The sequence below is a fragment of the Neoarius graeffei genome, chromosome 10, assembly GCF_027579695.1.
Source record: "Neoarius graeffei isolate fNeoGra1 chromosome 10, fNeoGra1.pri, whole genome shotgun sequence".
Lineage (NCBI taxonomy): Eukaryota > Metazoa > Chordata > Actinopteri > Siluriformes > Ariidae > Neoarius > Neoarius graeffei.
In genome coordinates, this window is record NC_083578.1 from 82,091,698 (window position 1) to 82,104,413 (window position 12,716).

General features: G+C 42.2%; 1 protein-coding gene across 1 annotated transcript in view; it reads right to left on the minus strand.

Moving 5' to 3' along the window:
* The window catches only part of pnck (pregnancy up-regulated nonubiquitous CaM kinase), a 39,654-nt gene extending 31,655 nt beyond the window's left edge, over positions 1–7,999 (minus strand). Inside the window, exons 1-4 of the mRNA XM_060930914.1 lie at positions 7,958–7,999; positions 6,234–6,278; positions 5,699–5,786; positions 2,532–2,663 (exon numbers count right to left, since the gene is read on the minus strand). Coding sequence (XP_060786897.1) covers positions 2,532–2,663; positions 5,699–5,786; positions 6,234–6,278; positions 7,958–7,976 — 284 coding nt within the window. The 5' untranslated portion in view covers positions 7,977–7,999. The remainder of the gene's footprint in view (positions 1–2,531; positions 2,664–5,698; positions 5,787–6,233; positions 6,279–7,957) is intronic.
* Positions 8,000–12,716: the final 4,717 nt, after the last annotated feature.

Sequence of the window (12,716 nt, forward strand, 5' to 3'; positions counted from 1 at the left end):
TGTAACTATAGAATGTTACAGAGTGGAATCGCACCCTCTACTGCACTACACACATCAGTCGATGAATGGTCTGGCAAAGCGTCGACCATTTTTTACTAGTCATGGCACAACTGGTGTGCATGGATGAGACATTTCAGAATCAACAACATGCAGGTATGAGAAAGCAAGACTAGTCCAGCAAAAAGAGTAATATAACTGTCCAGCTGTAAGTAGGCATACATGTCAACCCCTACGGATTTCCCGTATTCCCTACGGATTTTGGCATTTTAAAAATGGTACGGGCGTAGTGGTATTCAACTGCGGATTTTTCTACATTTTCACCTTAAAATTATTTTGACTTATTACCATCAAAAAAATCGTCATGAAATACGAAAATGCATGGGAGCCGCCATTTTCTACATTTAGAATTACTCAACCGGTACTTCCACTAGTACCAACAAGCCATTCCGAATGTCTGAGCATGCGCAATTGTGATTTTCCTGCACACCGAGCGGGAAATAACAGCACATGTAGCGTAACAATAGACAGGTCAAGAGGTCAAGATGTCGGCACCACCGAAGAAAAAACTCAAAACATCTAAAACTGGAGGTCGCTTTCTTCCCGAATGGACAAACATTCAATGGAATAATTATGGCTTCCAAAATGGGTGCTGAGTATGTCAACTGCACAATTTGTTGTAGAGACGTGAAAGTGTTTGCCTCTGGAATTTACGACGTGAGGGAACACATGAAATCTCAAATGCATGTGAAGAATGCAAACCAGAAAAAGAGACAGCCGTCAATTAATTTCTTCACGCAAAAGCAATCAGGAACATTGCTGAACAATGTGCCAAGTGAACCCCAAATTATTGGATCATGTGAGAAGAGACACTAAATTTTGTTGAACTGATATAGGGTTAAGAAAACACTGACTGTTGTTTAATTGAGTGTTAACAGTACATATGGATGTACAGAAATAAACCAGTGCATATATTAGGTAAGATCTGATACATTTTTATTATGCATGAAATATTACTATGGATTTGGTATGGAAATTATGGATTTATTTACCAGGGAGTACAGGTGAGAGCCGTGAGGGGTTGACATGTATGAGTAGGCCTACATTCACACCAAACGTGGGAGAGCATCAAAGCGACCAGAAGTCATTCATTTTCTATGTGAGCCAGCATCTCTCTGTAGCGAGGTTGGTGGCAGCGTGTCTTGGGTGGTGGGGGCCTCAGAATAAAGTTGAAAGTCCAGGCAACTTTATGGTGATGAGCTATAACATGGTTTGGTGGTAACCAATCGAAATTTAGACCACAAGTTAGCCTAGTGGTTAGTGTGTCCGTCTCTTGATCAGGAGATCATGAGTTCTACTTGTGGTTGGGTCAAACCAAAGACCATCATAAAAACGGTACCTACTGCCATCTGGTGAGGCACATTGCAATACAGATGTGAGTAGGGAGTCAAACTCTCACAGTTACCAAAGGATTGGCTCCCCATGGTAACCCTAGCTGGACCAAAGTACTGGAAACTGTACGGTAAGTGTTCCAAGTAAGTTGGTGAAGTGCATACTACGGTATCTCTCTCTTAGTCATTCAATTCTTCTTGAATTGGTGTAACTTCTCTGACTTATTTTAATGTGTGCCACTACTATTCTGTGGTCGCCACCAATTGGATCAAATGATGAATACGCAAATATAAGCCTGATATAGTTTGTGAAAATAGGAGGGAGCTGCATACGAACTACAGCCATATCATGCAAAAGAGTACTGAATTATGCTGTCGAATGGGAGGTGTTACAAAACGAGAGGTGTATGTTAAAATGAAAGCAGCTGATTTTTTTTTTTCAACAAGGCAAAAAAACAAGTAAAAACAAAAAAGTCTACCAGGTCTCCCTAATGGTATTGTTAACCAATTTTTTTTTTAATTATTTAAATTATTGTATTTTTAAAATAATTTTTCTTAAGATATAACATACTAGTTGACGTGTGTCTGATTTGCGGCCCTTTTAGATAAAGTCCACAAGATGAAGCATTCTGAACGACATTGTAGCTGCCTATTTCATCCATGTCACAGAGCATCCATGAAGCTTTCCAGCATCATTGGCAGGGTGACCACAGCAAATTGTGACACTTTTGCTGCATTTGGTGTGAACGTAGGTACACAGTCAGCTCCTAGTTTCACATTGTTAATTAAGAGAAAATAAAGATGCTAGCCTTGAATCTTACACCTTTTATGAATGCTGTGAGAATAGAATACCATACCTCTGGTGAAACAATGGCCAACAAAAATGCTTACTTTGAGGCTGCAAACATAATGTGCAACATGATTGTATGCTCATTAGATTCCCTTAGTCTCTAACTAACTTGTTCACTATACATCATTACATTATATTAGCAACCACTCTTCAGTGTAAGGTTTCTGGGTAATGGAAACATACTGGACAGTTCATTGAGCTTTCATTTGTGGTGGGCTAGATAATGAATTTATGATTTGTCCACCCCTGAAATTGATATGTAGTCATAAAACACACACATTAAGCCTACTCACCGGCGTAATATAGCAATCTCATTGTCCAGCATGGACTCTTTGCCCTTCAGGGCCTTTTTGCGGATGCACTTCACTGCTACAAGCTTGTGTGTGCGGCGGTGTTGGGCCACTCTCACCTCAGAGAATGAGCCTCTGGCATGCGTGTGCGCACGTACACACACACACACACACACACACACACACACACACACACACGAACATGGTTGGATTCAGAGGTTCATGGTAATATCTCTAGTGTTCTATTAATACTCAGAGTATTGAGCTCTTTGACATACACTGTTTAATTAAAGGAATACTCCAGCATTTGTCAACCTAATCTCTATCTACTACATACTGTATATCATATTTGTGTGATTACCATGGAAAATAAATTTCCCTATGCAGAGAATGGAAAAAAAATTGTTTACTCAAAATGCTAATTTTGATTCATTATTTAGATTGAACAGATAATGTGTCCCAAAAGAATATGAATACAGATCTGAATTGAGGTATTTCACTCACGTGACCAAGTCACGTGATGCCGCCATTTTGGACGGCACGCTTAAGTCCTTCAGTGCAAGGCGGTATGAGATGGTGGAGACCTTTGCGCGTTTTAACAAGAAAATAAGCTGTGATTCGTGCTAAATTGGATCTGTCTTTTATCATAAACACTACCCAGCCTTGGTATGGAGCCAAGGTTGTCGACAGAAGTCAACAATTTGATGAAGGATGACCCCAGCAGTTTGAAACGGTACAAGGTAGGCTATGTTCACAACACTGTCTTGTTACTCGGGGGATCCGAGATCCCCCTGAAACAGACATGAGATCCCTTGAAAACATGATTTGGGAAATGTTGGGGGGTCTCTAAAATATTGGCAAAATGATGTTTATTGACATAGCAATCGTGCATAACGGGAAGCATTTGCATATCCGAAGTGTTGTGTTTACTTGACAACGACTGCTGCTGCCAGGTTGGTTGTTGAGTAGCCTGACTGTTTTTTTTCTTGCGTGTGGTATCATTGTTGACGCGAGGTTGTTTTTTTAACATGCCAATGCGGACACGATTTCCCCTGATGAGTTATGACTTCAGACGCGATGCGTGTGTGGAGGTGTGGAGTCCGCATGATATGTGCGTAAGATAGGTTTCTCATGTGTTTGGAGATCTGCGCTCTTTTTATTTTCTTTCTTTCTTTCTTTCTTTCTTTTTACGTAATTTCCCTGTTTATTTCTGTCCCGTTTCTTTCTAGCCTCTGTTATTGCGTTTTATGTCTGATGTCACTTTATCTACCTGTTTTGTAATGACTTGATACTTTCAATATATAAAAAAAAAAAGATCTGCGCTCTGAGACAAGCGCAAGTTGGCTCCCAATCCTGTCTCTTCATAGCTGCAATCCATTTGGCCCTCTTGTCTGGGTCAGTAGGAAACCGGTAAAAGGAGAGTCCTGCACGCTGTCCCTGTCTGTTGTGGCAGCCCACAGCACAACAAGCAAACACCATAGTTATTTATAGACCGCTTACTGACAAATTAATCAATTCTAGGTGTCTGTAACACGTTTTTTTCAAGCTGGTTCTCCCTCTCTGTCTGCAGCGTTAGTATGTAGCTTGCCGTCCAAAATGGCGGACACCGGGGCGTCACGTGACCCTGTGACGTCAGGTGAAATACCTCAATAGTAGGTGAAGTATTTCTGGGTTTTTGTTGCTTTTTTTTTTTTTTAAAGCTTGTCAGAATACTCAAGTATGTTTTACTTAAACTCTACAACTGCACATAAAGACATGAAAATAGCATATGCATAGGAACAGGTAGGGATAATAAAACCTTACTGTATATACCATTCAACTATAAAATTAAAACCACCTGTCTAATATTGTGTAGGTCCCCTTTGTGTCATGAAAACAGCTCTGACCCATCAAGGCAAGACCTCTGAAAGTGTGCTGTGGCATCTGACACCATGACATCAGCAGCAGATCCTTTAAGTCCTGTAAGTTGCGAGGTGGAGCGTCCATGGATTGGACTTGTTTGTCCAGCACATCTCACAGATGCTCAATCGGATTGAGATCTGGGGAATTTGGAGGCCAAATCAACACCTTGAACCCTTTCGTGTTCCTCAAACCATTCCGGAATGATTTTTTGCATTGTGGCATGGTGCATTATCCTGCTGAAAGAGGTCACTGCCATTAGGGAACTGATGCCATGAAAAGGTGCACTTGGTTTGCAACAATCTTTAGGTAGGTGGTACATGTTAAAGTAACATCCACATGAACACCATGACCCAAAATTGCCCAGCAGAACATAACACTGCCCAGATCTCTGCTGGTTTGCCTTCTTCAGATAGTACATCCTGGTGCCATCTCTTCTCCAGGTAAGCAGTGCACACATACCTGGTTATCCATATGACGTAAAAGAAAATGTGATTAATCAGACCAGGCCATGTTCTTCCATTGCTCCATGGTCTGGTTCTGATGCGCACGTGCCCATTGTAGGTGATGGACAGGGTTCAGCATGGACACTCAGACTGGTCTGCAGCTACACAGCCCCATACACAGCAATCTGCGATGCACTGTGTGTTCTGACACCTTTCTATCACAGTCAGCATTAACTTTTTCAGCAAGTTGTGCCACAGTAGCTCTTCAGTAGGATTGGACCAGACAAGCTAGCCTTTACTCCCCACACATCAATGAGGTGTGGTCCTTGCTTGAATCACTTTTGCTAGGTACTAACCACTACATACTGTGAACATCCCACAAAACCTGACATTTTGAAGATGCTCTGATCCACTTGTCTAGCTATCACAATTTGGCCCTTATCAAAGTGGCTCAGATCCTTACAATTGCCCATTTTTCCTGCTTTCAGCACATCAACTTACTGTTCATTTGCTGCCTAATTTATCCCACCCCATGACATTTTAATCAGATAATCCAAGTTATTCACTTCATCTCTCAGTGGTTTTTAATGTTATGAATAAAACCATACTTAAAAACACAATAAAAAGATAGTTACCATACATAGATATGGCACAAACTGAGCAGTTATGCACATTTTAAATCACTGGTTTGGATGTTCAGTGTAACCAATGTGTGTGGGTGTGTGTTTATGTCGGCATGTCCATGTTTATTGATCTCTATTGAATCTCAAGATTATCTTTTGGACAAAAAGTCAGTAGAAATACATGCAGGCAAGAATGACTCACTCTCCCAGTTTCTCCTTCAGCTCATATACAGCATGGATGTCGTCTGCCTTCTTGCGCAGCTCTCTCATTAGAGGCATGTTCACTTTATCTACACACACACTCATATATTAACACATTTATGATAAAGTAATTACCACCTCTGAGCACTGCTTTTCCTTTCAGCTTACTGTTGCACTCTACAGGTTTTCTGGTACACTGACTGTAAAACACTGTTACATAAAACCCACCTGACTGCAATATCTCAATCTCATTTTTTATTGTTTGACATACAGTAGTAGGTAACATGTTAATTCTCTGCTGGCTGCTTCTTGCAAGTAACACAGCTAATCATAAATAATATTAAGAAGATTAATTTACTCTGCAATAAGGTCTAGATGTTGGAAAGTAATGTAATTACTGATATAAGCAAAGCAGAAACATAGTCTGAAAACAAGCTAACCCATCTCCACATGCACACAGTCTCATAAAACAGTAATACATCTGATTCATGGTGAGACAAATATAATAAACAGAGACGAGGGAGATTAGAAATTACCTGCTGATGGCTGCCACTGAACTGCTGATGTGCACCTCCTGGTAACTGAAGTCAAAAGTTTTTTTATATGGCCACGTCACCAATATCCAACCAGCACAGTGTTCTTTAATCAAAAATCACATTCGTTTCACACAGACGACCTTGGCAACCCACATGATTAACAAAAGAGGAGTGGGAATGAAAGTAAAGTGTGTATGAGAGAGAGAGAGAGAGAGAGAGAGAGAGAGAGAGAGAGAGAGAGAGAGAGAGAGAATTCTGGTGGGTGTGAAAGAAAGAAAGAAAGAAAGAAAGAAAGAAAGAAAGAAAGAAAGAAAGAAAGAAAGAAAGAAAGAAAATAAAACAAGAGAACAAAAAGAAAAAGAGTAGAAATAGCACAAACATACTCATTTATGAGAGAGAGAGACAAATAGATGAAAAAGAAAGAAAGAAAGCCTGGAGTATAGATAAACCCATAGAATATAAAAATCACAAACAACAAAAAAGAACTAACAAAGAGTAAGACAAGAAAGAACAAATGAACAAAAAATGGAAAGAAAGAAAGAAAGAAAGAAAGAAAGAAAGAAAGAAAGAAAGAAAGAAAGAAAGATTAAAAGTGAAAATCAAATGAACAAAGACAAAGGACAAACAAAATATAACTGGAATAAAGAGAGAATGAAAAAGAAAGGAATGTTGTCAGGGACCAGACAGTGAGGCAAGAGGACACAGGAGTTTTTGGTTCCAAAGGCAGAGTTTTATTTACCTAAAAATGTTGAAAAGTTTACAAAGGCAGGGCGGCACGGTGGTGTAGTGGTTAGCGCTGTCACCTCCCAGCAAGAAGGTCCGGGTTCGAGCCCCGCGGCCGACGAGGGCCTTTCTGTGTGGAGTTTGCATGTTCTCCCCGTGTCCGCGTGGGTTTCCTCCGGGTGCTCCGGTTTCCCCCACAGTCCAAAGACATGCAGGTTAGGTTAACTGGTGACTCTAAATTGACCGTAGGTGTGAATGTGAGTGTGAATGGTTGTCTGTGTCTATGTGTCAGCCCTGTGATGACCTGGCGACTTGTCCAGGGTGTACCCCGCCTTTCGCCCATAGTCAGCTGGGATAGGCTCCAGCTTGCCTGCGACCCTGTAGAACAGGATAAAGCGGCTAGAGATAATGAGATAATGAGTTTACAAAGGCCAAAAGTATTAATTGCTAGGCCTATAAAAGAAGTCAACAAAATATAACTTGACTTGAGACACAACGTTAACTGAACAAAACTGACCTGACACAGTGAGACACAAGGGAATATGTACGTATAGTGGCTTGGCCAAACCAAATAACACAGAAGGGGTAAACAAAAATAAACACTGACTGCAAAAAAATGCTAAACAAAACTGACTAAATACAAAAATCCCCCTCAGGCACATGGTGAGACGTGGTGGCCTAATGAGCATGCTCCAAGATTGAGGTCTCCTCAGCCTTCAGCCATGCCTTTTGCCCAACCAGAAAGGGACTGCCCCCAAAGCTCAAGGTAACTCAAAAAAAGCTCAAAAAAACACAATTAGTGACAAACAAACAGCTTTCGCAAACCTACAGTGTTAAAATGTGTGCACTCCATATAAAACAATGTAGGGTTAAAGCAAATAAACTGTAAATCAAACAAACCGTTGTGTCAGTTATTTGAGTATGATCATATAGATGACTGTAAATGATAAAGTGTGCAGCAAACTAATAAGGTGCAAAGGTAGAATGTGGGATGATCTTACCCTGTGTGGCTGTGGCCATCAACCCCCGTAATCAGCTGTTAGGTTCTCTTTGCCTGGGATGTGCTGGATAATGAAGCGGAATGGTTGGAGCATAGCAATTCTTCCATTGGTGTCTTTCATCTTCTCCATCCATTGCAGTGCTTTATGGTCGGTCTCCAGTGTGAATTCTCTACCTAGGAGGTAGTACCGGAAAGAGTCAAGGGCCCACTTAATATCCAGCACCTCCTTTTCCACTGTCGAATACCAGACCTACCTGGGAAACAGTTTTCTGCTGATGTAGGCAACAGGATGGTGGTTGTCAGGTGGCCCCTGAAGAAGCATAGCCCCCAAGCCCCTATCAGAAGGATCAGTTTGCATAATGAAGGGATCAAAGTTTGGACTATATAAAACTGGTTGCTTACTCAATGACTGCCGGATATCATGGAAAGCTGCCATGGCCTCCTCTGTCCACTGGCCCTAATTGGGACTCTAGGATCCAGTCAAGTCTGTGAGCAGAGCCGCCCTGATGGAGAACTGCGGAGTGAAGCAGTGAAAGAAGCCCACCATCCCCAAAAAGGAACAGAGTTGCTTCCTCGCTTGTGGCAAAGGGCATGACTCAATAGCCTGGACCTGACTGACCTGTGGCTGTATCATCCCATTACCAATGATGTGGTCCAGGTACTCAGGCACTTGGGGATCCTGTAACTACATCATCTCACAGAAGCACCTTCTTGAAGAACAATATGTTCAACAAGCTCAGTCTTCCCAGGATTCACCTGGAATACTTCAAGACTACAGATCAACCTCACCTGAAGCTATCTGTCTTCAGAGAGGTGACAGAGGCCAAAGTCCACCAGAACACCAGCAGGGAGTAAGTATTGCTCATCCGCTTCCTTCTCTTCCAATACACTTCTGACAAGCATCACTTCTGTTTTTCTTTCAGGTTGCTGCACCCATTCCTTCAGGAGGTTTACATACAGTACCGTAGTGGAGTGTGACTGACCTGTGGTTGATATCCAGGATGTAGTAGGTCCAATTTTCTTCTGAACCTCAAATGGTCCTTGCCATTTTGCCAACAACTTGTTGTCATCAATGGGGAGAAGCACCAACACCTTCTGTCCCAGGCTGAAGGATATTTGGCGGGCTGACTGATTGTACCAAGACTTCTGCTGTTGCTGGGCCTCTGCCATGTGCAACTGGGCAAGCTCATTCATTTTCTCCAAACTGTCTTTCTTCTGCACAACACAGGATACAACATCAACAGAATCCCATCTCCCCTGGTATCCCTCCCATATCTCCTTCAGCAAAGAAAGAGGCCCTTGGACTTCATGCCCATAGAGAAGTTCAAAGGTAGAGAAACCCGTGGAAGCTTGGGGTACCTCTCTATATGCAAACAAGAGATACAACAGCCAGAGATCCCAGTCTGTACCACTGCTGTTCACAAAGTTCTGTAGCATCTGCTTCAGTGTCTAATTGAAGCTGTTCTGTCAGCCTGTCAGTTTGGGGGTGGTAAGGCGTGGTTCTCAGGCTCCTAATGCCAAGCAACTGGTAGACCTGCTTCAACAGAGTTGACAAAGTTAGTTCCACGATCAGTCAGTATTTCACAAGGGAAACCTACTCTAGAAAAGAATTGCACCAGACAAAAAGCAACTGATTTCACATTGATAGACTTCAATGGAAAAACTTCTTGGTACTTGATTGCATAATCTGTTATGACCAGCATGTAACAGTTCCCAGCATCACTCTTCTCCACAGGACCGACAATGTTCATTCTGAGGTGTTTGAATGGAGTGCCTGTATAATGGGGAGTGGTTGGAGTAGAGTTCTGGAGGGAAGGCTAGCAAATGTCATTTGACACTGAGAACAATTTCTGCAGAATTGTGTAACATCTCTGCGCAGTCCAGGCCAGTGAAAGTGGTGTTTAATGTGAGCTGTGGTTTTGTGCTTGCCTAGGTAGCCAGCCCAGGGAACAGAATGCCCCAACACAAGTATGGTGCCTCGAGCTGCTTGGGGGACCACTAGCTGCAACATTGACCTCTGCTGATGGTAAAGAATGCCATTTTGCAGTATGTACTCCTCTGTTACCATCCAGCTCAGCTCCTGGCTCCTTCTCCTTGGCTTTCTGAAAGAGAGATGCCAAAGATGTGTCAGTTTTCTGCATGTCAACAATACTGGCTGGCATCTAGAATCCTAACAGCAACTCTGGCTCAGTATTAGTTGGTGGTTTCACAGCTGTGTGAAGGAATTTCTCCTGCCTTCTCTGCCTACGAGTTTTCCAGGACTTCCCGGGTGCTGTCACCAACTCATCATTTTAGAATGGCAGAGTACTGAGGATCTCCAGGTACTCAGTAGTCTTTTTAGCCTGCCCCCTAGTGGCAACAGCATAACATTTTCGGCTCTTGTCTGGCTCCAACAAATCAAAGAGTACTTGGGAGGTCTTGTTCTAGTACAACAGGATTAGGCGATTTATCAGCAACTACAATGTTTAAGAGATATGTTTGATCTTTAACTTTGATATACATGTCAGCTGTTGAATAACTCTTCTTATCTCCATGTACACAACAGATAGGGGTAGTGTCTCTGGTGCTGATAACATTGGATGGTACAAACTTTCTGTGCACAAGTGTCTGATCACTCCCAGTATCAATCAAGGCTTTGAAAGCAGTTCCATTAACTTCAACATCAATCATCTTAAGAGCCTGGTCATTCTTTAGAACAGCTTCTGCATGAGGGTATGGCACAACACATATGTGGGTTAATTTGGCTGTAATTTTAGGACACATGGGCTTTGTATGGCCTTCTACTTCACAAAGATAGCAGATCAACTTTCTATGTGAGGGTTTCGATGGCCTACTAACAGACTGATTCTCCCACGTGGGAGGCTTACCCCCTCTGGCTTCTGATGGTGCTGCTGGGCGTTTTTACGGCTGTCTCTTTTCTTCCATGAGTTGTAACTCCATGGCTGTCCCTTCTTCCGTGCCACCACAAAGACATCAGCAAGCTTAGCAGCCTCCATTGCAGAACCTGGGTCATGCTCTTGGATCCAGACCTGAAGCTCAGGGGACAGCATTCTCAAATATATGATAATTTCACCAATTTCATGAATTGTTTTACCTTTTGGCTATATCCACTTTCCATAGAGCTCCTTAAGCCTCCCATACAACTTCTTGGGGCTGTCATCAGGATTCACTTCTAGGGAACAGAATCTTTGCCTGTAGGTCTCAGGATTAATGTCATATTTGGAAAGGATGGCACATTTAACCTTGTCATATTCAAGGGAATCATCAATGTCCATACTGTATGCACATAAGCACTTCTAGCTTTGCCAGTTAATAAAGGCATCAAGTGAAAAACCCAATCTGACTTTTGCCATCGGCAGGCTTCAGCAATACGTTCAAACGCAATGAGAAAATGTTCAATGTTGTCATTGTCAGTTAATTTTTCCAATCTAGACACATGGTGTGAGTGAACCTGACCTGCTGTAGCTGTAGTTGGATCAGTCATGATGAAAGGTTCAACCTGGGCACGAGAATGAAGTCTGTTGGATGGAAGGGCCTCCAGATCTGGATCGGAGTCTATTGGTGGAGGATCTGGCAGTGAGGACATTCGTGCTTGTACCTCTAACTGTAGCATCTGAAACTGATGTTGAAGTGCCTTAAACTGCTGTTCTTGTCTTGCAGCTACTTCTTTCTGCTTCTCATCTCGGGCCTCCTGCTGTCCCATGTGTGCACAGAGAATAGCCACCAGGTCTGACAGACTTTGCTCCTTTCCTTCACCCTCAGTGATTTCCACTCCAGGAGCTCCATTTTTTCAGTCTTTTCACTACCAGCTTGCTTGTCTTGTGCAGTTTGGTTTGCAGCTCCTTCTTGCTCCTTATTTTTCCACCTCTTTTTCCACCAATGTGTGCACTCCATATAAAGCAATGCAATGTTAAAGCAAATAAACTGTAAATCAAACAAACTGTGTTGTGTCAATTATTTGAGTATGATCGACTAGATGACTGTAACTGATAGACTGTGCAGAAAACTAATAAGGTGCAAAGGTAGAATGTGGGATGATATTACCCTGTGTGACTGTGGCCATCACAAATGTGTTAAAGTGTGTGTGTGCTCTTTCTTCTTGTGCACAGAAAAGAGAAAGCAGTGTTTGTCAGAGCTGATATGATTCTCATTACAGGGTGATTTTTCACTCTTCTCTTTTACTCTGTCATTACTCTGTATAGATGAGCAGAAGCTGTCGTCTCTGTTCCACATCTCCGTGTGGTTTGTGTGTGGTGGAAGAAATCCAGGCTGCTGAGCGAGTGATCTCCATGTACGGGCACGGGGGGAATCCAGTATCCACATTCCATCTCATCCTATTATACTCATCACCCAAACACACCAACAGTCCTCACTGTGTCCAAAAGAAGAGCACTTCTCTCACACACTTAACACCTGAACGCATTAATCATCATCAGTGTGTAGAAATGAAAAGTGCACTCTCTTTCTCTCTCATGGAGCTGAGAGACTAAAACTGAGTTCAAAGTAAACATCCTTCAGATGAAAAAAACTTTGTCAGCCCTCATAACAGTTCTCTCAAGAATACACATGTGTGAAAGGTTTGGAATCAGATGTGATATATTGTAGTGAAAGGTGTGTGTGTGTGTGTGTGTGTGTGAGAAAGAGAGAGAGACAGAGAGAGAGAGATGTCTGATTATTTCATCTCAGTGCACTAGTTGATACTATCAATCCAAAATTCTTCTAGACTGAGATTTCAGATCTAGAGATCTACAGTTCTAGAT